The 25,038-nt window shown below is 54.4% G+C and overlaps 1 protein-coding gene across 3 annotated transcripts; it reads right to left on the reverse strand.

Moving 5' to 3' along the window:
* Positions 1-295: 295 nt before the first annotated feature.
* ASIC1 (acid sensing ion channel subunit 1) lies at positions 296-24,810 on the reverse strand. 3 transcript variants are annotated; one of them, XM_037847844.1, is made up of 12 exons: positions 24,569-24,810; positions 23,360-23,737; positions 22,494-22,689; positions 6,107-6,257; positions 5,338-5,465; positions 4,899-5,049; positions 4,466-4,522; positions 3,895-4,048; positions 3,352-3,443; positions 2,808-2,887; positions 2,630-2,734; positions 296-2,459 (listed from the first exon to the last, which is right to left on the reverse strand). In XM_037847844.1, the coding sequence occupies exons 2-12, from the start codon at positions 23,719-23,721 to the stop codon at positions 2,355-2,357; spliced, it is 1,581 nt and encodes a 526-aa protein (XP_037703772.1). In that variant the 5' UTR covers positions 23,722-23,737; positions 24,569-24,810; the 3' UTR covers positions 296-2,354. The 3 variants fall into 3 exon arrangements, with proteins under 3 accessions (XP_037703772.1, XP_037703773.1, XP_037703774.1); XM_037847845.1 differs by lacking the exon at positions 24,569-24,810 and adding an exon at positions 24,250-24,306; XM_037847846.1 differs by lacking the exons at positions 22,494-22,689; positions 23,360-23,737; positions 24,569-24,810 and adding an exon at positions 8,853-9,758.
* Between the last annotated feature and the right edge of the window lie 228 nt (positions 24,811-25,038).

Genomic DNA, 25,038 nt, shown 5'->3' on the forward strand with positions numbered 1-25,038 from the left:
CCAGTTTATATTGACTTTTGACTGTGCCCTCCTCTCCAAAGAATCCTTGTGGTGGAACTTCTCCTGGGGTCTTTGTTGTCTTTGGCCCTTCCCTCTTTCCCTGCCCAGTAGTTCAAACCATTCCCAGAGTGATGGTCAGCCTGTCCCATCCCAGGAGGAGCAGGACCTCCCTACTCAGACCCTGTTCTTACTATTCCCCCTGGTTCTTTGGTCCCAAGCTAAATTCAGCATTAGGTAATTGGTGGAAAGACCTAAATTACTTTCCAAATGAGTGAAGAACAACACTGAAAAGGAGTTGGTTGGAACCCAGTTTATTAGACCAGAGGCATGCATCACCCAGAGCCCCACCTGCTGTTCCCCCATCCAGTGCACCCTTTTGGCCTTGCTGTTGTTTCCCTCTGGGGAGGTCTGCTCTCTAAGGAACTCCTAGGAATCAAGACTTGCCAAAGATCCTACAGCTTCACTCACCAGCTCCAGGCCAAGCACAGGTGACCTGCCCATAGGTCCTGTTCCAGGGTTGGAGACCAAGAAATGGCTGGGCAGAGAAGGCCTGGGAAGCGTTTAGGACTCTGGCCTGGGCGGGGATGTCTGTGGAAGGGAGAGGGGGCAGGCCCTCTCCCTCACTTGCCTCTCATTAAGGTAGGGAGGGACAGAACAGCAGAGATTTCAACACCTCCTCTAGGCCTGTCTCTTTCCTCCTACACCACACCCTACCTCACCAGAAAATGTGAGTGGTAGGCTTGAGTATCACGTGAGAAAAGGGAGCTGGACACCCAGAAGATGGGAAAGGCCATAACTGAGGACCTCAGCTTCTTCCTATCAGCAGCCCGCTGCCCAGCTGCCCCAACTGCGGGAGTCATTGACCGCTAGCTTCCTTCTGTCTCTGACACTCCAGCTGCCAGCTTGGAAGAGGGATCCTCCTTGGCTTAATGTCCAGAGTAGATCTCCATCTCCTGGATGGGGGCTATTCTGTAGCAACCCTCCCCCACACCCCCAGGGGCTGGAGCTAGCCAGGCAAAGGGTACTGGGGAGGGTGGAGCAGAGGAAGGGAATGTTAAGGCTACAGGAAAGGCAGAGGGTACCCGGACTGGGAGGAGAGGATGAGGCCAGAAAGAGGCAGAGCTTGTGATTCACAGCTTCCTTTATGTCGCCACCGAGACAGTGCGAAGGTTACAATGCGTGTGTCGTCTCCTTGTGCTTCTCAGAGGGATGTGTGTACACAGTACAGACACCAGGGGAGAGAGTCCAACTCTTTATACAGGCGAAGGCATTCAGAGACCAGGGAGGGGGCAGAGACACAGAAGGGGGGTCTTGGGGTAGGGAGATGGTTCTCAGAGACAAGAGTGGATGGGGAGAGACAGACAGGGTTGGGGAAAAGTATATACAGAGATATAGCAATATAGAGTCTGTATCATATAGAAATAGAAAATGCAGATGAGGTTGTTGAGAGAAGCAAATGGAGTTGGGGAAAAGGACTTGGGAGAGTTCCATAAGAAAATTTATGGATGTGGCCCTCTGCAGGGGCCCGTGGGAGAGGGACTAGTGAGGTCAGGCACCATTGCCCCTCTCCCTGAGCTGGAAACCAACCAGCAGGGTCTTTCATGGGATGGAAGAGGAGGGCTGCCTCTTGGGATTTCTCTCCAGCAGCTACAGCTCTGGTGTGGGGGTGAACTTGTAAGTAACAGGGTGTGGCCTACAGCACCAGGGCCACATCTTGCCCCCATCTCCACTTCTTCAGGAGGTCTCCCCACCCAGCCCCCTGGGGACTCCACATAGTGTGAAGGAATGGGACTGGGGTCTTAGTTTTTCTGCCTGAAGACAGGGTTGGGGTGGGGGGTGCTAAGAGGGTCTCTTAAGGCTGGGGAAGCCCCCTCCCAGTCCTCCCCCCCAGGGTACATTCTCGGGTTTGGGGCCAAATTCCAGACCCCAGGGATCCCCTCCACCCCCCCACTGGAAGGAGGCTTTGGTGACTGGTGGCAGCAGAATGGAGGTGGATACTCAGATGACAGACAGAATTCAGGCTGGGAGCTGGGGGAGGCAGCATGGGGCAGAGAAGGGCAGCCTGAGGTTCCTTGCCCCCTTCTCTCTTTTTAGTTTCAATTTTAGAATAGTTTACTTTTGTTTAAAAACAAAAAAGGGTGGGGGGGACGGGTAAAGGCAGGAAGAGTACTCTGTGGTCAAGACTCCTTCCTCACCACAGAGGAGAGGAAAGGATTGCCCAGGAGTGGGGGTCTGCCCTAGGAGGGGAGGTGTGGGGGAGTCCCCAGGGCAGATTGTGGGGGCAGCGAGGGGGGGCCCCCCTTGCTCTCCTAGCCTTCCCCATCGAGGCCTTTGGTACAGTGGCCTGCGGGGTTTCAGCAGGTAAAGTCCTCGAACGTGCCTCGGGCCGGATGGTGAGGTAGGATGTTGGCAGCGTACGTCATCCCGGCAGGATGGCCCCGGAGGCTCTCGCACGGGTTCTAGAAGAAAGGCACACACAGGACAGAGACTGGTTATCGGAAGGGCCAAGGGTGGCACTGGGGCGTGGGGAGGTGGGGGCGGAGAAAAGATGGTGCCAAGGCGCGGGGAGGGGTCCTGGGCGGGGAGGGAAGGGCCGGGGCCGCAGGTCGCCCCTCGCTGGCTTCCTCACATGTCTTTTGACGTCGTCCAGGCTGAGGGCCACACCTTTGTCCGCGCTGCTCCTTTTGGCTTCCTTCTGGCACTTCCCTCGTCGGCACAACTTGTGCTTAAGGACCTGCGGCAGGCGGCGGGGTGGAACCCCTTCCGTGGCTCCGCCCCTCGGCGTCCGGCCCCGCCCCCTCGCTTACCTCGTAGGCGTAGTCAAAGAGCTCGAGCACCGTGAGGATGCTGGCCCCGATGAACAGCCCCATCTGGCCCCCGATGTCACCTGCGGGAGGGATGCGCGCGGGTCAGTGAGGTCGGGTCACCGTACGGCGGCAGGGCCCACTGTGACAGAGGCGGACAAATTCCTTTCTCAAAGGGATTGACCACCTACGTACAGAAGGAGTGCAGAGCCAGGTTCGGGTGGGATTTTTGCTTTTCTGCATGGTTCTACTTTTCTAAAATGCATAGGTATTATTTCAAAACACCCAGCATTCTTAGTGTCTCAATTTTCAGGGACATGTGCAACAGTCCCCATCTCCACCCCCTGTCCCACCCTCCATGCCCATGGGCCTCTCTCTTTCCTTTGCCCTAAGAGAAGGCTCAGCTCCCTCCCCCTGCCACCTACCAAGAGAACAGGGTTTGGGCAAGGGTTTCTGGGATGGATAGAGGTGAGCATCCTGCTTTGGGTGGCAGGGAGCCGGGCCATGCTCATGGCTGGGGAAGGGACAGGTGCCATCGGCAGCTCACCCAGGAGTCCTGCAATCTCATAGGCCTTCTTCTGCTCAATGGTCTCATAGTTGAGGACTTCAAAGAAAATGTCCAGTACCAGGATGTTCTCCCTGCAGTGACGTTGGGGAAGGAAACACAGGTTCAAGTCATAGCTTTGCCCCTTACTCGCTGGGTGACCTTAGCAAGTTAGCCTCTCTGACTCTCAGTCTCCATATCCATAAAATGAGATGCTAATGGAGATATGTACCTCTTGTGAGGATTAAATGAGATGGTGAATAGGAAAAGACACTGCACACTTGGTAGTGTGGGATGATCACAGTGACAGCAACAAGGATGAAGATAGAAGATAAAGCAAGGGGGGTGGGGAGAAACGGGTGCTTCCCCTGCTTACTATGGCTTGGTCTTCCCTCCATGCCCACCCGAGACTCGTTGGTTGCTTCTTGGACCCTCCCTGTGTTATCTCAACTCCCTCCTGCCTGCCTGCATCCCAGCAAGCCCCCCACCTCGTACCCTTCACAGTCGCCAGCCTGAGAGCCCTGCCTTACACAGCAGAGTCCTTACCCTATGTACTGCTCAGACTTGTTGAACTTCTTGGCCAGGTACTTGGCTGAGGCTTTGCTAGGGATCTTCACCATGGACAGCTCCTTGCCATACCGGGTGAGGTTGCAGGGCATTTCACACACACAGTATTCTTGATCTTTCTCCACCAGGAAGTCTATGCGGAGGCCAGATGGAAGGCACCAGTTTCACACACGCCCAAAGGAATCCCGGGCTCCCTTCTCTTTTCCCTCTCTGTCCTTCACCTGTGCTCCCCCCCCACCCCCGGTCTCCTGTGGTGCTGATCTTCTCCCAGCCTCCCCATGGATATTTCTTAATCCTTTCTCTCACTCCCTCAGGGCCCCCAGGCTCCATTGCTCCACCAGGGCTGAGGTGCTGATGAGAGAGGATGAGGGCCTCTCCCAGGTGACACCCATTAATTTTTCCTAAGGGCCTTCTGGAGATGCTGTTGCCAGCCTTGCTAAAGTCAGAGACACAGGAGGGTGACACCTGGTCTAGGAGTTATTTGAAACCTTTGGAAGTCTGGCAGCACCTCCTTCCCTCCCCCAGACTGGCCCAGGTCAGGGGTGCTCACCCAGTGCAGGATCTGCACACTCCTTGTACTGTTCTGGGGTGCAGTATGGGGCATCCCCTACAGTGGAGAAAAGAGCGGTGCACAGTGAAGATTAAAGGGATCTTTTGATGGTGATGGAACCAAAGGCCTAGAAGGTGGAAGCTGGGAGAGAATGGGTGGGGAGGACGAACCAGCCAGTTTGCCCTGGAGTTGATGCCCACACACATGGTCTGTCCCTCCTGGACACTTCCTACCCCACCCCCGTGGGCTCAACCTCTCCCTGGCACAGGTAGGAGTCACACGGGTATGGAATGGGCATGGAAGGAGGGTGGGGAGAAGCCAGCTGTCCTTGCTTCCATGGTGGCAGGAGATTGATATGGATAAGGAGCTAGTGAGGGGCAGGGCAGGCTGAGGGACCCCAGAATTGTGCTCGGAGGGGGCTTCGTGGCCTGACCTGGCATGTGCACCATGCGGCAGTTGCAGTTCTCTACCAGGTAGCGTGTCTCACAGTCGATGCGGCAGGCGGTGATGCTGTAGGAGTCGAAGAAATCCGAGTCCATGGTAACAGCTTTGCAGGTGCCCCAGGGCGGGGGCAGGTAGATGAGCTGCTGGGAGAGGGGGGGGAGCTGGGGGAGCTGGGAGGATGTGGAGACTTCTCCCCACATCATCTTGATGGGCTTCTCTGACAAGACTTAGAACACAGGAGTCCCGCCCCCTCTCCCTCCACAGGCTCTGCAGGCCTCTGAGTTCCCCAAGACTTCCCATTCATTGGATCATTCCTGCTTGACCAGCCAGGCCCTAGCTCACCTGTCCCGCCCGTTACTCATCACCCAGCACTCCATCTTGACCTCTCAACACCCTACCCCAGGACCAGTCTCCCAAGGCCCTCTCACCCGCTGCTCCTGGCAGGACACAAAGGTCTGGAACCCCGGGGCCACGCCAAAACCCAACTGGTCGATGAAGGGAGGTTCATCCTGGCTGTGGATCTGCACTTTGATGCCTGCCTCGAAGGACGTCTCATCTGTAAGAACAAGGGGTGTGTGTGTCGGGAGGGCTTCTGCCTCCCAGGTCCCCCTCAGAGCTAGGGTCCTCCTGTGTTTCTTGGGAATAAGCACAGCATATGCCTGGGCTGGGAGGTCTATGGGGTCCTAGGCAACCCCCAGCCTCCTTTGGGTTTACCAGCTCCCTGCTGCTGCCATCACCCCTGCATCCTACACAGATCTTTCCTTATCTGGCTTCTGTTAGGCATCTAAGTATTTCAAATTATTTCTAGAAGATTGTCACTATCTCAGACTCTCTCCATTTCTCTCCCTCCCTTTTCCCCTATTTCTCTCTGCCCCAAGGCCCCCGAGACCAGAGAGACAGCAGGCAGCCCAAGAAAAGAGGGAGTTATTTATAGAGTGAGTGGCGGCCACTGATGGAAAGAGATGGCTGGTTACCTTGGAGAGTAACGGAGCCAGGAAGGAGGAGCCAAAGAGATCTGAGTGTGGAAGACAGGTAGGGTTGGAGACGAGGTGGTGAGATGCTGGGAGGATGGGAGAAGGGTCCGAACTCTGCCTTAGGCCCCACGGCAGAGCCCAGGGTCCCCTGGTCAAGGCTGGAGTTGGAAGCCCTGGAGGAGGGATCCCCAGGGCCAGGCGGCCCCTGAGGAGAGTGACGTACCAGTCTCCCCCCATACAGGCAGGTACTCGTCCTGCTGGATGTCCAGCATGATCTCCAGCCCGTTGCCCGTCCCACCCTTCATGGTCTTCAGCCGCGGCCGCCCATCTCGGCCCGAGTTGAATGTGTAGCACTTTCCATACCGTGTGAAGACCTGGTGGGGGCAGAGTGGAGAGCCTGAGAATCCAGCCAGCATGCCCGACCCACCAAGGGGCATGGTTGGCCCAGATCCCCCAGCTACTGAAATCTTGATACCCTTCAGGAGTGACATCTCCTGTGCAGCCCATTCTCCATTTGTCTCCCTCTCCTTCTCCACCTTCCTTTGCCCTGCTGTGTGCCCTGGAAAGCTGGTTCTTGTGGGTGCGTGACCTGAACTCCTTTGCTACCTGAACAGGCTTCTGGTTGAACTTGGCCAATGAGAGGCATCAGTAGGGGATCAGAGGGCAGGGGCAGAGAGAGAGAGAGAGATGTTCATCTTTCCCCACTCCCTGCCCCCTGTCATCCTGGCAGTGGCTTCCACCCCACGTGACTACAGATCCTGCCAGCAGGCCCCTCTCCATAGCACCATTTCCTTCCTGTGCTCATTCAGCCTACAGGTGATAACATTTCCCACTATTGCTAGTGCCTCAGCCTCCCTTGTTGATTCCCTGCATCCCGCCCACAGCTCTGTAAACCTCCCTTTGTTAAAGTCTTCTCAGTTGAACTGACTGAGTAGCAATCTTTTTCCCACCAGGACCCTGACAATATGCCCCCTTCACCAGGATCTTATCACTGCCAGACCCCTGGTCCCTCCATGGACCCCTCCTCGCTGGCACAAGTTCCTGGAGCCTTCTGAGACATCTCTCCTCTTCTGGATTTCACCCTAGCCATCTGAAATCCTGTTCTCACCAAGACCCTCTCCCAAACAAAGCTGAGTTTTTTGGTTTCCTCCAGCCATCAGGTCATCATTGTCCCATGGTCACTAGGGCCTGAAAGTAGCCTCGGTTGCCATACCAAAGACCATGCCTGCCCCCCAAGCACCAGTTCCTCTTCTCCCAGCATTTGGGACTGAGCACCCAGGATGTGGCATGCTTAATAATGCTTTTGCAGAACTATGGGGGCCTCAGAAGTTATCTTGGCAATCTCCCCAACCTTTTCCCCACTCCACGCCCCCACACAGTTTTTTATCACTGCTCTGATTACACAACCAGTTCTTCATGGCCCTTTACCCATAACTTCCCTGAATGTCCCCAAGTTTCCCACAAATGGAGTGCTCAATGGTGACAAAGTCCAAAAACAAGTCATAGTGTGAGTATAACTAAGGCCAAAGAAAGGGAAAGACAAAGTTTCAGGACAGAGGTGTAGTGGGGGTGGGAGGGGGGAGAAGGAAACAGTCTCTGCTTCCTTCCCCCTTCCTAGAACAGCCTCTCCCAACCCCCTCCAGAAAGATCTTGGGTCTCCCCCATTTTGTGGGGGAGACCAAAGATGAGGCAGAGAGAAATGACTAAGAAGACTTCTGATTCCCTAGCTCCATGCCAGGCTGGACATACACTCATGCCTTCCAGTCCATTGGACCATGTGAGGGATTCGTGGTGGTTCTAGCCTTGCCCTAACTCAGAGGGCTGTGCTGCTGCACAGTGGGTTGCTGCTGCCACCTGCTGGTTCTGGGTGGCAAGTGTCCGCTCTCTACCTTTAGGTCCAGAGGAAGTCAGCTTGACCCGTTCCTGCACCACTGTTCCTACATCTGCTGGCCTGCCTGAGGCCCAGTGGCCAAAATCCCCCAGATCCATGCTGTCTTCAGTCAGTCCACCATGCACTGAAATGATGACACCCACCTTCTCCTACACTAGGGAGGAGGAGGGGATTGAGGGTGGGTGTCTGGGGAGAGAAGGGGCAGGAGGAGTCAGGCCAGACTGAGCCAGAAGCCAGACTGGTGGGAGGATGGGGTGCAAGTCTACCCTCAGCACAGGGGGCCCTAGACACCTGGCTGGGAGGGCCAAGCTGAGGTAGACTCTCCTGGTATGGGCTTCTCTGGGAAGAGGGTCCCTGACCCCTGGGTCAGAGTTGGTGGGGATGGAAAGGATTTAGAGGAGGCCTGTTGTTCACCTTGTGGACATGCAGAGCCTGAGGGAGAAGGGTGGTCTGTGGCACAGAGAACAGGAAGAACAAGTAAGGATGCAATGAAGTCCCTGCTGTGGGAGCTGCTGACATGCTGACGAGGGGCATGGTGGGCTGGAGGTGGGGACTGTTCCAGCCCCTCCAACCCCTGATCCTGCACCTGCAGTCACCAGGTGGCCCCTCCCCAGCTCCAGCCCAGGAGTGATAGTTCAAAATAATTCACAATTAGTCAGGCACAGGCACCCACCAGCAGATCGAAGGTTGACCTCAGAGATGGAGCAAGCCTTGAGACCCTACCAGATTGGGAGATCTGGAGATGTGGGGAAGTATGGGGAAGGATATTTAAAGAGATACCAGGGCCTTAGGACAGCAGCTCATTGCCACACAGTACAGATGTATTTCAAGATTCCAACAGGGAGAACCGTACTGGTGAGGGCACCCGGGAATGTTAACCCAGCTCTGGACCCTGGGGCTCCCAGGCAAACTCTGGCTCAGGCCTCTCCAAGACATGTCACAGAGGGTGGGTGGGCCAGGTGAGGTGTGGAGGGGTAGGCAGCATGGTCACCAGCCCCAGCCCCAGGAGGTGACGAACAGGGCGAGCCAAGAGGGGTACACCTTCAGGGTGCCATACCAGGCATGGGCCCCCACTCACCACCGAGAAGTTGTGAGGGCCGCACGGCCCCCCGCGGTAGGAGCAATACAGCAGCATATCCTCCAGCCGGTGGCAGGAGCGATTGTAGAAGCGGTGCAGGTTAAAGGGCTCCCCAGAGAAGGCCTCGGGCCCCGGCGGGGCCAGGGGCACCCCGGGGTCATCACTTTCATCCAGCCCCAGCATGGGGGCCAGGTAGAGCAAGTCAGGGTAGCTGAGCTGGGACAGCCGCACGGCATTGGTGTTGCACAGGGTTACGGCCGGGAAGGCCAGCTCCGTGGTGGCCACCTCGTCTAGCAGAGTCACGTGCGGGTAGCTGAGGTAATAAGCAACGCGGTCGCCCACCTGGCACAGGAAGGCGCCCAGTGCCAGGACAAAGGCCACTGCCCACAAGGCTTGTCTCGGCCCTGGGCCCCCCTCCACGAAGACGCGGCTGGCACCGTGGAGGGTGCAGCTGTTGGCAAAGGCCACCAAGTCCATGGGCAAACCCCCCTCATCAGCCTCCTCCTCCGCTGCCTCCTTTGCCTTCTCTTCTTCCTCTTCGGATTCCGAGATATTCCACTGCTGCTGGTGGGGACCCCAAACATCTGCCAAGGGTCCTGGGGCCTCCTCTCCAGAGGAGAACGAGACAGAGCAAAAGATCTGGATGGGCATCTTCTCCAGGGGCTTCCTGGCACCAGGCTATTGGCAGGAGAATGGGGAATGTGCCGGTAGGAAAGGAGATGTGACCCCAGACAGGGTCTGGCCGGACCGGCCACCCAACCCTCCTGCCAGGTCTGCGCTGCCCGGCTGGCCGTCTCCTCGCCCGAGCCTCTGTGGATGTGTGGCTGAGGTGCGGCGGGGCACGGAGGACCAGCCTGTCCTGCCAGGGCGGGCAGGCGTCTGGCTGATGAATAATTGATGTCAGTGGGAAAGGCTGATGGAGAGGAGGGGGCCCTCCCTGAAGCAAGGTGGGGCCCAGCGCAGTTCCCAGCTCCCATTACCAGGGTGGCCTCAAGCCAGCAACAGCCCCCTCTACCCCTAGCCCCCAATTGACATGCTCCCTTTCGTCCTCGGTTGATTCCTATGAATGGTCTTCAATTTCCCCACCCCAATCCTGGGTCTCCTCTCTTATTCTCTCCTGGCCCAGTCATTCCTCCAGAATACCCAAGCCCCCAACACTCTCTGGGCAGTCTCTCAGTCCCCTAATTCCTCTCTAATCCCTTTGACCCGTAATTCATCCCCAATTATTTCATTGACCCCTAATTCCCCCAATAAGCTCTTAGACCTCAGTTCCCCTCTAATTATTCCTTTGACCCCCAGATCCCTTCCAAGTACTTTCCTGATCCTGGTTTACTTCTAGTTACTCCCCTGAACCCCAATTCCCCTGCAAACACTCCCTTGAGCCCCAATTTCTCTCCAACCGTCCCTGACCTCCATTTCTCCTCCCCTCACCCCCACTCTATTAAAGGTCAGCACCCTCCCCCAGGCTGAGCTGCACTTAGATCACTTCCCCCAGGTGTGGCCACCCCCACTCCCTCCTGTGGTTTGTGGGGTGGCCCAGGTTCCATTAGCAGAGATCTCTCACTGACCACAGACTCATTTATGGCCAGTTCCTGGCACTGGGCGGAGGGACCCTGTCTCGTCTCTTGCAGCTGAAAAGCTTCCTGGCAGCTCACCAATGCCCTTTCCAGCTCACCGACCCCCCAACAGTCCCAGAGAGGAGTTCGAGGAATTCTCTCCTGGTGGGTGGAGGAAAGTGAGGTCAGAGCAGAGACAGGGGTGCCTGGGTCAGGTTGGGGGGTTCTAGAAATCAGCCTGGGATGCCCTCCAAACCCAACGCCTTGCAGATCCCCCAGCCCCTTAGTCTCTGGGGCTCCTTCTGCCTTCAATTTGCTGCTCTCTGCCCCCAGGCCCCTCACCCCTCTGTGTGCTCTGATTACTGGGGCCACTGAGTAAGGAACTTGAGCCACCAGCCAAGTCTCCAGGGCCAAGAAGGTGACCTGAGGGGAGAAGAGAGAGGGAGGGAGTGAGGGAGGGAGGGAAGGGGGATTAACCCTTTCTCTGCAGGGCCAGAGAAGGAGCAGTGGTAGTGGTGGGGGCTGGAGGAGTAGGGTGGGGTGGGGTTTAGACAAGTCCCTGGGACTCCTCCATTCCTTAACCATCCCACAGACCCAGCCACACTTCCTTCTTTCTCCTCATTCCCCCACCATTCCCACATATCTTCACTTCTCCATTTGCATGCAGAGACTCTAGAGTGTGCTGGGGATGGGAGGCAGCATGCCAGCTTCTAGCAGAACTGACTGATGTGGGACCTTTGACCTCAGCTTTGCTGCCAGGGACACTGAGGCCCCGGAGGAAGAGGAGTCTTTGAGATCTGGCCTCTCTCCATCCTTACACTACTGCCCTCAGACTGGCCTCATCATTTCTTGCCTAAACAGCCTCTCAGTTGGTATCCCTATCTCCCTGCCTCCCTGCAGTCCCCCTAATTCAGTCCATGTTATGTAATTCTGACCTTTCTCCTGCTTAAAGACCTTTTCTCACTCCCCAGTGCCTTTGGGTAAACTTAAAACCCACCAGGAGAAAGTACAAGGCATTAGCAAGCTGGAAGCAATTTACCCTCCAGCCTCATCCCCTCCCACAAGCCCCCCATCCCTCATCCTGAATCCAGCCCTAGGACTTGTCCCCACTCCCCAGACACACCAGGTTCATCCATAGTTCTATGCCTTCTCTGGCCTCCATCAAGAAAACTCCCACTCATCTTTCAAAACCCTATTCATACATTACCTCCTCCAAGAAGCTCTCCCAGACCCAGCAGGGCATAGTTAGTGCCCATTCAGGGAATACTGATGGGTCCAGTTCTGCTCAAGGCCCTTCAGGCCTGAGCAGTGGCCAGGAGCTCCTTGAGGGCAGGGACTGTGAGAATGAAAGAACAGGACCCAAAGACCACCAGAAAAACAAGAGCAGAGAAAGACCAGGAATTGCTAATGCTGCAGTGGTTGGAGGCGACATAAGTCAGAGTCAGGGAACACCATGGCAACCAGAGATGGGTCACTGCAGAGATGAAAAGACAAAGACCCCCTTGCCGCCTTCTGTTGTCCTCGGGCTTCTCCAGTATGAATTCAAGTGTTGCTTTTCTGTTTCCTGTCCCATGTGTATTTTCTTCCTCCCTACTAGCTCTCGGAAGGCAGGGTCCTCCTCCTTTGCATCCCCTCACAATTTGAGAGGGTGGTCCAGACTTGGGTTAGGGGTGGGGTGTGCCGAGGCTGAGGTTTGGGCCAGGGAGACCGTGGCTGCCCATTTGGGCCATGCCCACTAGAGGGCATTATCCCCCTCCTTCAGGCCTGTCCTGGAAGGGGAAGTAGATTGGGCTTCCAGAGGGAAGGGGGCAGGGGGAGTTCCAGCTTGGGGGCCCCACCAGAGAGAAGGGGAAGTAAGTACACATACAGCAGTTTCAAAGGACAGTGAATTTGGAATGGATGGACACGTCTTACCCCCGTCCAACACAAAGACCTACCTTGCACATCTACACATCACACATCACTAAACCCAGACACCTAGCCCTCTTGCAGGGCAACAAGGTACACACACACTCTGTGGTAGTTTGGAGCTAGGTACACCACACAACATGTTCTTAAATTTAATCCATTCCTGCGAGTGTGAACCCATTGTAAGTAGGAACTTTGGATGAGGTTAAGGTGTGGCCCAATTCAATCAGGATGGGTCTTAATCCTATTTCTGAAATTCAGACAGAGAAAAAGCCACAGGAAGCAAGAAGCTGAAGATCAACAGAACCCAGAAGAGAAGGGAGAAGCCAGAAGAGGCCGCCATGTGCATCGCCATGAGACAGAGAAGCTGACAACCAAGGACCAAGGATCGCTGTAGCCAGCCCCAGGATGCCAGTCTTCAGGAAGAAAGCATCACCCCGATGACACCTGATTTGGACTTTTCCTAGCCTCAAAACCATGAGGTAATAAATTCCCATTGTTTAAGCCAACCCATTGCATGGTATTTGTCTGAGGAGCCCAGGAAACTAAAACACACCCCTCCACACATTGACAGTATCCTTGCTCCTCTAACATGCTCTCCCACCTTCATCTCGGTCCCAGTAGACAAACCCAAGTGTTTCACAGTAATGGGGAGGTGAGGAAAGTGTCAAGCAGCACATATAGACTGCCCTCCTTCCCAAGCATACACAGAGAATCCCAGGAGTGGTGCCCAGCAGACACACACAGAGAACTCCACTCAGTTCTGAGCTCTCCAGCTATTCGACCCTTCCCCATGTCACTCCCCACCCAGTACCTCTTGTCAACTTTGTGTGATGACTGAGTGGTTTCTCATTCCTCCACATCTTTCTGAACTTGAGTTTTGGAGTGTTTTATGGCTTTCAGTTGAGATCTCATGGAGTTCCTGCACAATCCAGTGAAATAAGCAGCTATGAGTAACTTCACCACCATGTTATGTGCGAGGAAACTGAGGCAGTTACTGGTTCAAGTCACATAGAGAGCAAGTAGTGGGATTAAGGCTAGAATTAGGTCATCCATCTCCAAATCCCTTCCTTCTTCATTCTTTCACATACTCATAGAATATTTACTGACTACCTATGTGCTAAGGACACAATGGAGAATAAAATAATGGATGAGGCCTTGCCCTCATGGAACTTATTGTCCAATAGGGGAGACAGATGTCAATTTAAAAATCACAAAAATAAATATTTATGTACAAACTATGATAAGTGCTTTGAAAGAAATCACATGGTTCTATGCAGGTGAATGATGGGGGAGCTGGCCCAGACTGGGGAATTAGGGAAGGTTTCTCTGAGGAAGTGATGTTTGAATTGTATTCTAAAGAGTAAGGAGCAGTAAAGAGTAAGGTCTTTTGGGAGTGGTGTGTATCATGGAGAGAGAACAGAGTCTGTACAAAGACTCTTAAGAGCAAGAACCGAGAGGAGGATGGTATGGCCAGAGAGGTGGGTGAGAGCAGGCTGGAGAGGCAGGCAGGACCCAGACCACTCAGGGCCTCGGAGATCACAGTAAGGATTCTCATCCAAGAGCAATGGGAGACAACCTATGGAAGGATTTCAAGAAATCAGATCTGTGTTTTGAAAAGACCGCCATGGCTGCAGAGGAAAGGATGAATTGGAGGAGCCAGAGGGGCTAGGAGACCTATTAGGAAACCATTGCGGTGGTCCAGGTGAAACATGGGATGGCTTGGAACAGGATGGCAGAGTGGAAAAGAGAAGTGAGTACCTTGGAGAGAGAATTAAGAGGCAAAACTGGCAAAACCTGTCAAGGCTTGACAGATCCTGTCTAGGGTGGTGAGGGAGATGGTGTGTAGCAGATGGTTCTGGTTCGCATAACTGGGTGGAGAGTGGGGTGGCCCACTAGATCAGGCACACAGATAAAGGACTAGTTTGGGAGATAAGAGGATGAGTTTGGCTTTGCATATGCTGGTTTTAAGGAGCCTTAGAGACATGCAAGTGGAGATGTTAAATGGGAAATTGGCCACCGGGGCTGATGCTAAGAGAGAGCGAGGCTGAGACATAAATTTGGCAGTTATTGGAGTATAAACAGTAACTGAAGTCATGAGTGAAGATGAGACTGCCCAAGAATAGAATATAAAGTTTAAAAAATAGAAAAAAAGGCTTGGTTTGGCAGTATCCACTAAAGCTAAACAGAAACCTACCCTATGACTAAGTCAGAGCTCCTTGTTATATACCCAAGACAAATGAGTGCATATGTCAACCAAAAGACATATACAAGAATGTTCATAGTAGTTTTATTTATAATAGCCAAAAACTAGTAACAACCCAAATGGCTAGCAACGGTAGAACAGTATATTCATATAATGGGATACTACACAGCTTTGAAAAAGAACCAACTACTGCTACACGCAACATGACTGAATCTCACAGACATAATCATAAGCCAAAGGAGATAGAAAATAGTATATACTGTATACTGTATTGAGTACACATATGCTCTATGAAGTTCAAGAACAGGCAAAGCTTATCTATAACTGACAGAGGTCAGAAAAGAGGTTAGCTCTTGTAGGGGTCGTGTTGACTAGGAAAGGAGCTGAAGAAACCTTCTCGGGGGACAGAAAATGTTCTATATTTTTATCCCAATGTAAAATATACCAGTGTAAAATGTAAACTACTACATTGTAAGATATTCCAATGTAAAAATTCATCAAGCTTTACCCTTGAATCATACTCCTAGGATTTAAAGGAAGATGAGAGCTTGGGACTGAGTCTTGAGTAGTGCCAACATTTAATGGCCAAGTGGAAGAGAATGAACTGGCAAAGGGACAGAGAAGGAGTGGCTAGAAGTAGGGGGAAAACCAGGAGAGTGTCATTATCAGGAAAGACGTAGTTGTTTGAATGTTATTGAGAGATAAAGGATTTAAAAAAAAATATTCACTGGATTTGGCAACCTGGAGGTCACAGAGGCCTTAGTTAGATCTATTTTGGCAGAGCCACGGGATGGGAGAAGGCAGCCTAGAGTGGACTGGGGAGTGAGTGAAAGATGAGAAAATGGAGACAGTGGAAAATATAACATCACTTTTAAGAACTTTGCTTGTAAAGGGAAATCAAGAGATAGTGTGGGAGCTATAGGGTGCTATGGAGTTGAGAGAGGTTTGGTTTTGGGTTTCTATCTTAGCCTAAAGCCTCATACATAGTAAATGCCCAATAAAGGCCAGCTGTCTTTATAGCCACATATTTTAAGATGGGAGAATCTTAGGCATGTTGCAGTGTTGACGGGAAGGTTCTACTTGAGAGGGAGAGCCTCACTGCAGAGAAGGAAGAGGCATACTCATTAGGGTAAAGTTCCTAAAAAGGCAGAAGCAGATGGGATGGAAAGAATACATTGAGATTTTGGCCTAGATACAGCAGCTGCTCCCCCTGTTGTTTGGTCCAGAGAAGGGGGGTCTCTTGTATGAGGCTTCTATTTTCTCAGTGAAGGGAGAGGCGAGGTCATCTGCTGGGAGTGGGAGAAGAGCTGGGAAGGGTGGCTGATTGAGAAGAACAGAGAAATTTGCAGTAGTCATTGGAGAGAACAAGCTAACCAGAAAAACACAGTGGGGTTGCCAGGCAGCACTGAGGGCCCATTTAAGGATCTTCATCATGGACACAGTGCAATACCAAGCTGCCCTGTTGTGTGACTTCCTATGGAAGCACCTGCCTGCACTGGGGTCACCCAGGGGAAAGACAGAATGGGTTCATCTAAAGCTGGGACTTGGCCAGATGGTGCCAAGAAAAGGCAAAGGCATCAGAAGACTTGGCTACTCAGCCTTGGGGGAAGGGGACTCCTAGGGTCTTCACCTCTGCACTTTCTTTTCTGTTCCTTTCTAGCCTCACCACACTGCTTCCCCATAGAGCATGGGGAGCCGGGGAGCTTGCAGCACCCTCCCCTTCCATACACACTCTTGCTCCCACAGTAACACACAAAGGACCTGGACTTAGAAGATCTGAAGTCAGGGTTGCACTCTGACATTTATTGGCTGTGTGACCTCAGGCAAGTCACATAACTTCTCTGAGCCTCAGTTGTCTATCTTTCAAATGACACTATTAACATCTTCCTACCTCCCAGAATTATGAGGATCACATGAGTTAAAGTATGAGGGAGAATGTATAAATTGCAAAACACGACCGAAGGAGATGATTACTTTTGCTGGTATGTGAGCCACATGCAACCAGAGGTTTGTTTGTACCCAAGCCCTCGCCCGCAGCTGCACATACAGAGCTGTGTGTGTCCCCATGCGCGTCCACACACTTCCTCTTCACACCCTAGTCTCTATCCACATTCTCCCTCAGACACACACACAGAGGTGCACACGTGTGCTTGCACACTTGGGGCACACATGCAGTGAGTGTGTCAAGAGGAAGTCTGGGTCGGAGGCTGCCCATGGTCAGAGTTCCTGCAGGAGTCTTTCCCAGTTCTCAGCCTGGCATGCTACCGTGACACGCCAATCAGACACACACACACTGAGCTCCACAGCCCAACCTCCCAGGCCCCCAAGTGGTGCTGAGGAGAGAATGAGAATGGCTTTTCTTTCCAAGAACCCATGGGGTCTCAGAAAGCTCACAACCTGCCATTCTTCCTTGGGCATGAGTGGCCTTGGAGAGCCAGGTGTGGCAGAGTCTCTGTCCCTAACACTTCCTCGTGGGAACGTCCCTCCAAGGTGAAGACACAGGAGTTTCATGGTCATTTTAAAATTTTCCAGGAGGAAGAGGTTGCCTGATACGTAAATCCGGGGAAGTTGGTGCTGCACATCCATTATACTCACGGGCCAGCATGGGCTTGGCCAGAGAGCCCCAGCGGAGGGGAGCTCTCAGCTGGAGGATGAAGGAGGGGCTTTCTCTTGACAAAAAAACAATAATTTAACAACCCATTTAGAGCTACCACCAGCACCAGCCCCCATAGGAAACTGGGCCTGGAAGCTAAGAAATGGAGCCAGATGGAGCTATACTCCAAATAGAACCCAAGAGTCCTAATCCAGTCCCATCCTACACCAGAACTAAGCACCAAATATGGTTCTTGCTACCCCTTTCCCAGTTTTGCTGCCCCAGAATCTCTACCCAAAGGTTTCTGACTGGAAGGTTCTCAGCCAGAGGGCAGAGGCTCCCCAGGAGACACCTTAAACACCCTGTGAGGGAAGGCTCCTGCCTGGAGGTCCTGGCCAAAGGCAGGGGAATGTCTCCTTCTGGAAAGAATGAGGCTGGTTCATAACCTGGGGGAGGGTGTGCTGAGGGAGACACCAGTGCATTCCACAAAACTGGGATTTTCGAAAGAGCTGAGCTGGGAAATTCAGGACCACACCTAGATGTTGAGGGTCCTCTCATCCCCAGCTCAGTACTCCTGGCCCAGAAGCCCCATTGCTTCCTTCAGTATCACCCCCACCCCCTCAGCTCTGAGCCTTACTTGGTGCTGCTCTGAACCCTAGGTTCCCTAGAGGGCAGGCTCAGGTCTGCCTGTTCACCCCTGTACCTCTACCCAGCACAGGGCACGGCGCTTAGAAGTGGTTCCATCAGCCACAGGAATGAATAAAGGGGAGCTCGACACTCCCCCAACCCCATTCCTCAGTCCTAATATCCAGTCTCCCTTACCACCACCACCCCCTACCGCCACTCCCTCCAGGATTGAAATCGCTTTCCACAAAGTTGCAGCTTGCTCAGAAGCGAACCCCACCACAAGAGGAGCCTTTCCGACCTCCCTGCAGGCCTTGCCCTCCGCTCGCTGGCCACTCGCACACACCCAGGGCAGCAGCCTCCCCAGGCTGGGGCAGCCAGAGAAGCCCAGGGCTCAGAGCACTTCTCCTCCCGCCCCTCTTCCGCTGGGCTCTGCCCCAGAGGCACTCAGTACTTATATCAATTCCCTATTACTTTAGCCAACAGCCTGGAGATCAATTAGCTTAGAGTAGCCTCTTAGCAGACAGCAGTCTGGAAGAGGGGTGGAGTCAGGACAACTGGGCGTGGGAGTGGAGAGGAGAGAGAAAACTAAGTTACACAAAGCATGTGTGTGTGTGAAAGACAAGAGATGGAAGAGAAACCCCAATCCCGGGTCCCCTAGATTCCTACCACTGGCTCTGCCCCTTCATGTCCCAGGCTCCTCTCTCCAACCTCCTACATCTAGTTTAGGCTCTTCCTAGGGAGAGAAGGAGAGATGGGGGATGAGGGAGGGAGGTATCCAAGAACCCCTAGGGCAGGGAGGCCCTGGGCTCCGAAGTTAACCTCTTCATGCCAGCCTCTCTTATCCCTCTGCAATTTGTGCATGCTCCCCCCACCCCACACGACCACCCAGCCCCTGGGTGGGGTTGCCCATTGACCCTCTCTGCAGACCCTCCACCCCTGCCCAGCTGGGAAACAGACTCCTATGGTAAGGTCAAGCCTTCCCCAGGGACTCCTGGTCTGGACTTTCAACGGGTGGATGGGAGGGGGGGGCAGCCAGGGTGTGGGAGTATGAGGGTCTCGGTGAAGAGATGGAGTAGACCCCAGGGAGAGGAAGCCCCTGTGCTGGTCCTGCTCCCTGGGATTGGCCATCCCTAGCTCGGCTTGGTTTAAGATCACCTCTCCTTTTCCCTCTGTCTCAGGATTGCCCACCCCACACCTCTCTCATGTCAGCATCTCATCTCCCTCCGTGCTTCAGGAGATTCCTGCCCCCCTTCCAGGACTCTGGAGGGATACCTGTACCCACTCCCCCGCCTCTACCTACCCTCTGAGGGATTCCTGTGAGCGAGCACTCTGTTCCCCCATTTGCTGTCCCCCAATTCCACTCCCTCCTGAGAGAGATTACTATCCCCACCACATACCCACCCCCCGGATTTCCATTCTCTGTCCTTCCCCTTCTCTTCTAGGGACCAGAAATGAATTCCTGCTTCTCTCCCCCAAGCAACGGCTCTGGGTCTCAGCTGGAGGAGGGGGGCAGCACGGGGCCCACTGGGCAACCAGCTGCCAGCCCTCTCCCCTTGGTGCTGCTCAACATTCCAGCCACATAGGCCGCTCCCACTGCCAGGGACAGATAAGATGCAGCTGGAGGCTGGCACCAGCTGCTACTGTGCTCATTCTCCCAGCCCCCGCCCAGACACCAGCAGACAGCTGCACCCTCGGCCCGCTCTGGGGAACCCCTGCCTTGCCTTGGCCTGTGTGGCCTCAAGGTGGGGTGGGAGACTGGAGTCTCAGACCCTGCTGCCCTGGAGACTGAACATCCCAGTGGGAAGGAACGGAGGGGGCCAGGGAAGAGGGGGCCCTGTGGCTGGGCCTTTGGTTGCTCTTTTGGTAGCTCTGGAAGGAGTCCTGAGGCCTACCCAACTGGATTGGTGTGGGGAGACATCCCTCATTGCCCTTTTATCTCTTCAGCCCCAAAGGATTTCCAAACCAGTTTCTCCAGGATTTAGCTGAGGTTCCCCACATTCACCCCACTGTCCCAAGCTGATTCAGCACTCCTGGGGGGATGGACCCCGATCAAACACTCTGTGACCACCAGTCCATCCCCTGTGGTTGATCTGGATTCAGAAGCACCTCTGCAGAATCCTGTCAGTGCAGATCCCCATAAGGGGAGGGACCGGAGGGACCCTTCGTATATCCCCCAGAACAGGGTCCCTATTGTTCAGACGAGGGTTGCCCTTGGAAATCCACAGAAGGGTTCACATGTGCCCGTGCACACTAGATTTTGCAAAGACTTTCAGGGAGGGCTTGGACTCCCAGTTCAGAATCTCTGCCCTCAGAGCTGCAGAAGACTGCCAAAATGGTCTTCCCTAAGCCCTGACCCTACAGACAGATGTCAGCGCCATATCCATCCACACCCCCTGGGTCTAGCAGAGGAATGACAAGATATTAATTATGAGACCAAGGGGAGTGGAGAGCACCATATGAGAAGTGTCTGAGCCCATTAGTACTGGGAAGATGGAGAAGAGTGCCAGAGACATCCTCTCCACCAGTGAGATGCCAGACCTGGACTCACAGCCAGACTCAAAGCTGGCAGCAGTGGTAGAGTTCTTGACATGGAAAGGGACTGGCAGCGAGGTCAACCAGAGGGGTAGATGGAGAGGATGAGAGGTTTGGGTCCAGCCAGATTCAGGGTCAGGTCGTTGACATGGGTTAAGAATCATGGAAATTCTGATCTTCCCTGGCAACTCAGAACCAAGAGGTACCATAGTTGCTAGCCCACGTGTCTCTCCCTGTAGCAAGAGGAAGAACTCAGATTTCTCTGGAACTTTGTGAACCAACCATATCTCCCTCTGACTGCTCAGAATTGGCCCCTTAGACAACATGGACCAATCACATTTCAGTATCTCTAGTACCATGAACCAAGCATGTCTAAGCAGCACCATGTAGAATCCTTCTAGACACAATGAACAAATAGAGCCTCAACAAAGCACATTCAATTAGCTACCTATAGCCATCCCAACTTTATACTTTAACACTTTCCCAGGCTGAACCAAGTAATTCTGTCCCTCATCCATCATTACAAATCATCCACCCTACTGGGTTTTCTCTATCTTTCTTGGTGGTCCCTTCTGCCAACAGCTTGAGGTGTGCTGGCGGGAAGGAGTGTCTGACTTTCGTTTCTACCTTCACCTACATTTCTACTACTGTAAGGAATATGATTGGTAGATGAGCCTGGGAACCCCTCGGTCTCAGGCTCTCAGAAACCCAGAACTCTCCTGGTGTGCAGAAGGAAAAGAAGGAAGTGGTTCTTGCACCCAGGCTAAGCTCCCCATCAGCTTGGCTTGGCCAGTAGTGTGGTCTTGTCACCTTAGTCCAGCAAGATGGACAAAGGTCCATGAAACTGATCTGCAGGGCAGGGCTTAAAGAGATTGTGAAGTCCTGCGTAACCTCGGTAGGATAAACCAAGCATTACCATGGCTCCAACCTTTCTACACAAACAAGTCCATTTCATTCCCACATAATTCTGGGAGGAAGCAAGTAAGGGGGGAGGAAATGGGCAGGGAGAGAAGGGAGGATCTGAGAGTGGAGAGTTGGAAGTAGAGTAAGGGGATCCTAGGGAAGACTGGGTTTTGAAAGAGCAATGGCTAGAACTGAAAATGGACACAATGACTCCAGAGTCAGCAATAATGAAAAGGGCACACTGCATTGGGACTTAATAAGATATGAGTTCAAATCCTGAATCTGTCACTAACCAGCTATGTGAGATTGGGCAATTCATCCTACCTCTCTAAATTTGTACATTTGTGAAATAGAGATAATATGGCAGATTCTACCTTACTCCCAGGTTTATCAAGGAGACTGAGGGACAGCCTAGAAAGCATTCTAAAGAGTTAGAAGCATTGTCCTTTCATTTGGTGTTATTTGTACAGGGCTCCAGCTCCTTAGGTCTCTTCAGCCTCTGCCTGGTCCTTGCCTCTCTTTAGGAAACTGGATGACTTTCCCAGGACCACCTGGTACATCAAATGCCAAAGTAGGTTCTCCCACATGCTTCCCAGGGTGCTGGCTTTGAAACACATATCTGTGGGGTGGGGTATGTTTGTGGAGCATCTCCATTTTAAGAAGCAAAAGGAGCCTCCAGTTCAGCTGTGACAGTGCATCCTGAATCCTCTTCCCTTCCTGAGACCCTGCCTGTGTGGCTCTTCCTGGCACAAGGGGAGGGGACCTAACAGTGTGTGTGGGTGTGTGTGTGTATAGGGGTGGAATGGGAGGGAATGACCTGTTTGGCTATTTAAGAGAAAGTGTCTCTTACTTCCCATGATTCACAGTGCTTCTCAAACTTTAATGTGTATTCAAATCACTTGGGGATGTCGTTAAAATGAAGATCCTGATTTAATAGGTCTCGGGGGTAGAGTACCAAAATCCTGCCTTTCTTTCACACTCCCAAATGATGCCAATGCTGCCAGTCGCTTTGAGTAGTAAGGCTGTAGCTGAGCCAGCTCTGACACCTGTGGCCCAGACATTAAGACTGATGAGGTCAGGGCCATGGTAGGCTCTGTGTGTGTGTGTGTCACGTTGAGCGCTGTAGCTCTTTCCTGTCACCACGGGCACAAAGCTGAGGCTCAGGTGCTCACACTGAGCAAATGTGCCCCTGTGCTGAGCAGAACTCCGGGACAGCAACCTCTCCCAGCGTGGAAAGCCCAATGAGAGGACTGTCTTTTCCTCACCTCCTCCTCCTCTGGGGCTAACACATGCATCACATGAGGGGACTCACTCACCACCTTGAAGTCTTCAGCACTGCAGACCTCCCCCCGGAAATGGCAGGAGAGCAGCATGTCGTGAATGTCGTGCCCAGCGCGGTCATAGAATTCACGCATGTTGAAGGGCTTGGGCTTAAAGCTGCGGAAGTTGGCTTTGTCCTGCAGTATCTCCAGCTGTTTTTCATCTGCCATCTGCGTGTCCGGTATCTCATACCTGGGGCCCGGAGGGGTGAGCAGCACACAAGTCAGCACGACCTCTACTTCCTGCCTCCCTCTGGCCTCCAGCATCCTGTACCCAACTCAGGGGAATGGCAGCATCCTGTCCTGGGGATCAGGCCTGGGAAAGGGCAAGGACCTGCCCAGAGGACCTGCCACCTAGGGTCTGAGAAGACAGGAGCATCTGTAGTGCCTGCTCAGAAGCTGGACATCTCAGCACATAGGCAAGCAGAAGAGTGGGTAAGGATGGAGTGGGCAGACAGATCAAGGCAGGAGCTATGGTCACTACCCGTCAAAGAAGGTCTACCTCCCTTCCTCAGAGCGAGGAGAAGGCCAAGACTTAGTGGCAGCAGGGGGACAAAGGTCACTTCAAAGAAAGTGATGATATCTCACAGCTCAGGCTGGGTAAGGGCAGAGCTGTTTTGGACTGTGCTGGGATCAGAGATTGGGTGTCATTAATTGGGTGCCTAGCAGTACCCCAACTCCTCTGGAGTTGAGTGGCAGGTTTGGGGAGGGCTGGAGGGCAGGGTTAGCTGGGCTTCACGGTAGGTTAAACAGGCAAGCTACCTGGTGGGATGTCTGGGAGCCAGGATGCATGCAACTCCAGGAGCCGGACTGGGAGTTTGAGGGGGATGAGGGCTGGAGGGGGAGGTGGGGGAATAGCCCACCTGTTGTTGAGCAGGGCCAGCAGCTCTCCAGCATGGTACAGGTCATTCTTGGAGACTTGGCTAAAGCGGAACTCGTTGAGGTTGCACAGTGTAACAGCAGGGAAGGTGAGCTGGGAGGCGGCCACTTCGTCAAGCTTGGTGACGTGGTGATAGTGGAAGTAGTACTGCACACGCTCGGTGCACACACACAGCAGCACGGCCAGTGAGCCCAGGAAGCACAGGGCCCACAGCGCCCGCTTCAGTGACAGCCGCTCGTAGGAGAAGATGTGGGCTAGGCCGTGCAGTGTGGAGCTGCTGGCAAAGGCCTGGATGCTCACCGGCTGAACACCACCCACCTCCTCCTCCTCGGCCTTCAGTTCCATCCTGGCCGAGGGGACCCTGGGGGGAGGAGGGAGGTCTGTCATTGCCCTGAGATGGCAGTACCCATGGGGACCCAGAAATGTGTTCATCCAGAATCCCCATCTCCAGAGGTCAGGAGACATATCAGGACAATCTCCTGTGGGGCATGAGATTGTCCTGATATGTGAGCCCAGGACGGTTGGAGGGGCACACTCCCAGGACAGGATTCTCCCATTGCCAGGGCTCAGGGCGAGGGTGGGCGTCAACTCCCACCAAGAGAACACGCTCCCAGGGAAGCCTCCCAGGCCAGGGGAGACCCCAGATGGAGTCATCCCAGGGCAAGAGGAAAGTCCCAAGGCTCCCATTGGCAGGCACAGGAGTTCCCTCCAGATGTGGGGTCACTCTGGGACAAGAATGTCCATCCCACCCTGGAGGCAAAAACTCCCCCAGCTGGGCTGAACTCGGGGTCAGGAGCACCTGGTCCTCTCTCCCGGGTGAGCTAAACCTGGACTGGAAAACCCCCCGGGGAGGGCCCCAGCCTGAATCCTCACCTGCGGGTGTCTCCAGATCTCCCATCAGCGCAGGCTGTATGTGTGTATGTTTAGGGGGGTGGGGGGCAGCCCGAGGTGGACGGATTGGGGGCGGGGGGGCGCGGTTCCCTATGACAGCGAACTGTCCCCGCCCCGAAAGCACTATCCCCCCCACACCCAGTCCAGATTCTCGTCGCAGCCAGATGCCCTGCTCGGCAACCCCCGCCCCCGCCCCAGTCGCCGTGCCGCCCCAATACCGGGGAAAGCGAGAGCGGAGAGAGTCCCGGCTTCAAGGCGCTGGGGAGCCCCGCAGCCAAAGGCGGAGGGATCGGAAACCCACCTGAGGGGGCTACGGCTACCCGGCAGCCGGCGGCGGGTCCTGGGGCGCGGGGACGTACGCGGGCTCAGCGCCGAGCCGCCGAGGGGCTCATGGCCCGGAGTGGGAGCCGGCGGCCGCCGCGGCACGCCGCGCAGAGCCCTGCAGGGAGCGGCCCGCCCGGCCCGGCTCAGCTCGGCTCTGCCCTGCCCGCCCGCGCGCGCCCGCTCGCTCCCCTCGGCTCAGTCTGCCCGGCGCGCGGTGCGCGGTGCTCTCAGCCCCGGGATCTGCAGGGATCCATCGTCCGGCCGGGAGGCGGCGAGGGGAGGGGGAGGGATGGGGGAGGGGAGAGGGTGCGCGTGCGCGCCTACGAGTGTCTGCGAGGGTGTCTCTGGGCCGGGTGTGAGCGCGGGGCCCCCGGTCCGGGGAGCGGGACCGAGGGCTTCGCGCTCTGGCTTGCCCCCTCCTCCGGGCCTCCCTCCTGTCCCCGGGTG

The sequence above is a fragment of the Choloepus didactylus genome, chromosome 8 (assembly GCF_015220235.1).
Source record: "Choloepus didactylus isolate mChoDid1 chromosome 8, mChoDid1.pri, whole genome shotgun sequence".
NCBI lineage: Eukaryota > Metazoa > Chordata > Mammalia > Pilosa > Megalonychidae > Choloepus > Choloepus didactylus.

Coding starts and splice junctions, on each gene's coding strand:
- ASIC1 (XM_037847846.1), bottom strand. CDS start 9,503: ATGCCCATCCAGATCTTTTGCTCTGTCTCGTTCTCCTCTGGAGAGGAG. Junction 4,049..4,465: donor GTGTGCAGATCCTGCACTGG/GTGAGCACCCCT, acceptor GCCTCCGCATAG/ACTTCCTGGTGGAGAAAGAT. Junction 2,735..2,807: donor TCTTTGACTACGCCTACGAG/GTAAGCGAGGGG, acceptor CGCCTGCCGCAG/GTCCTTAAGCACAAGTTGTG.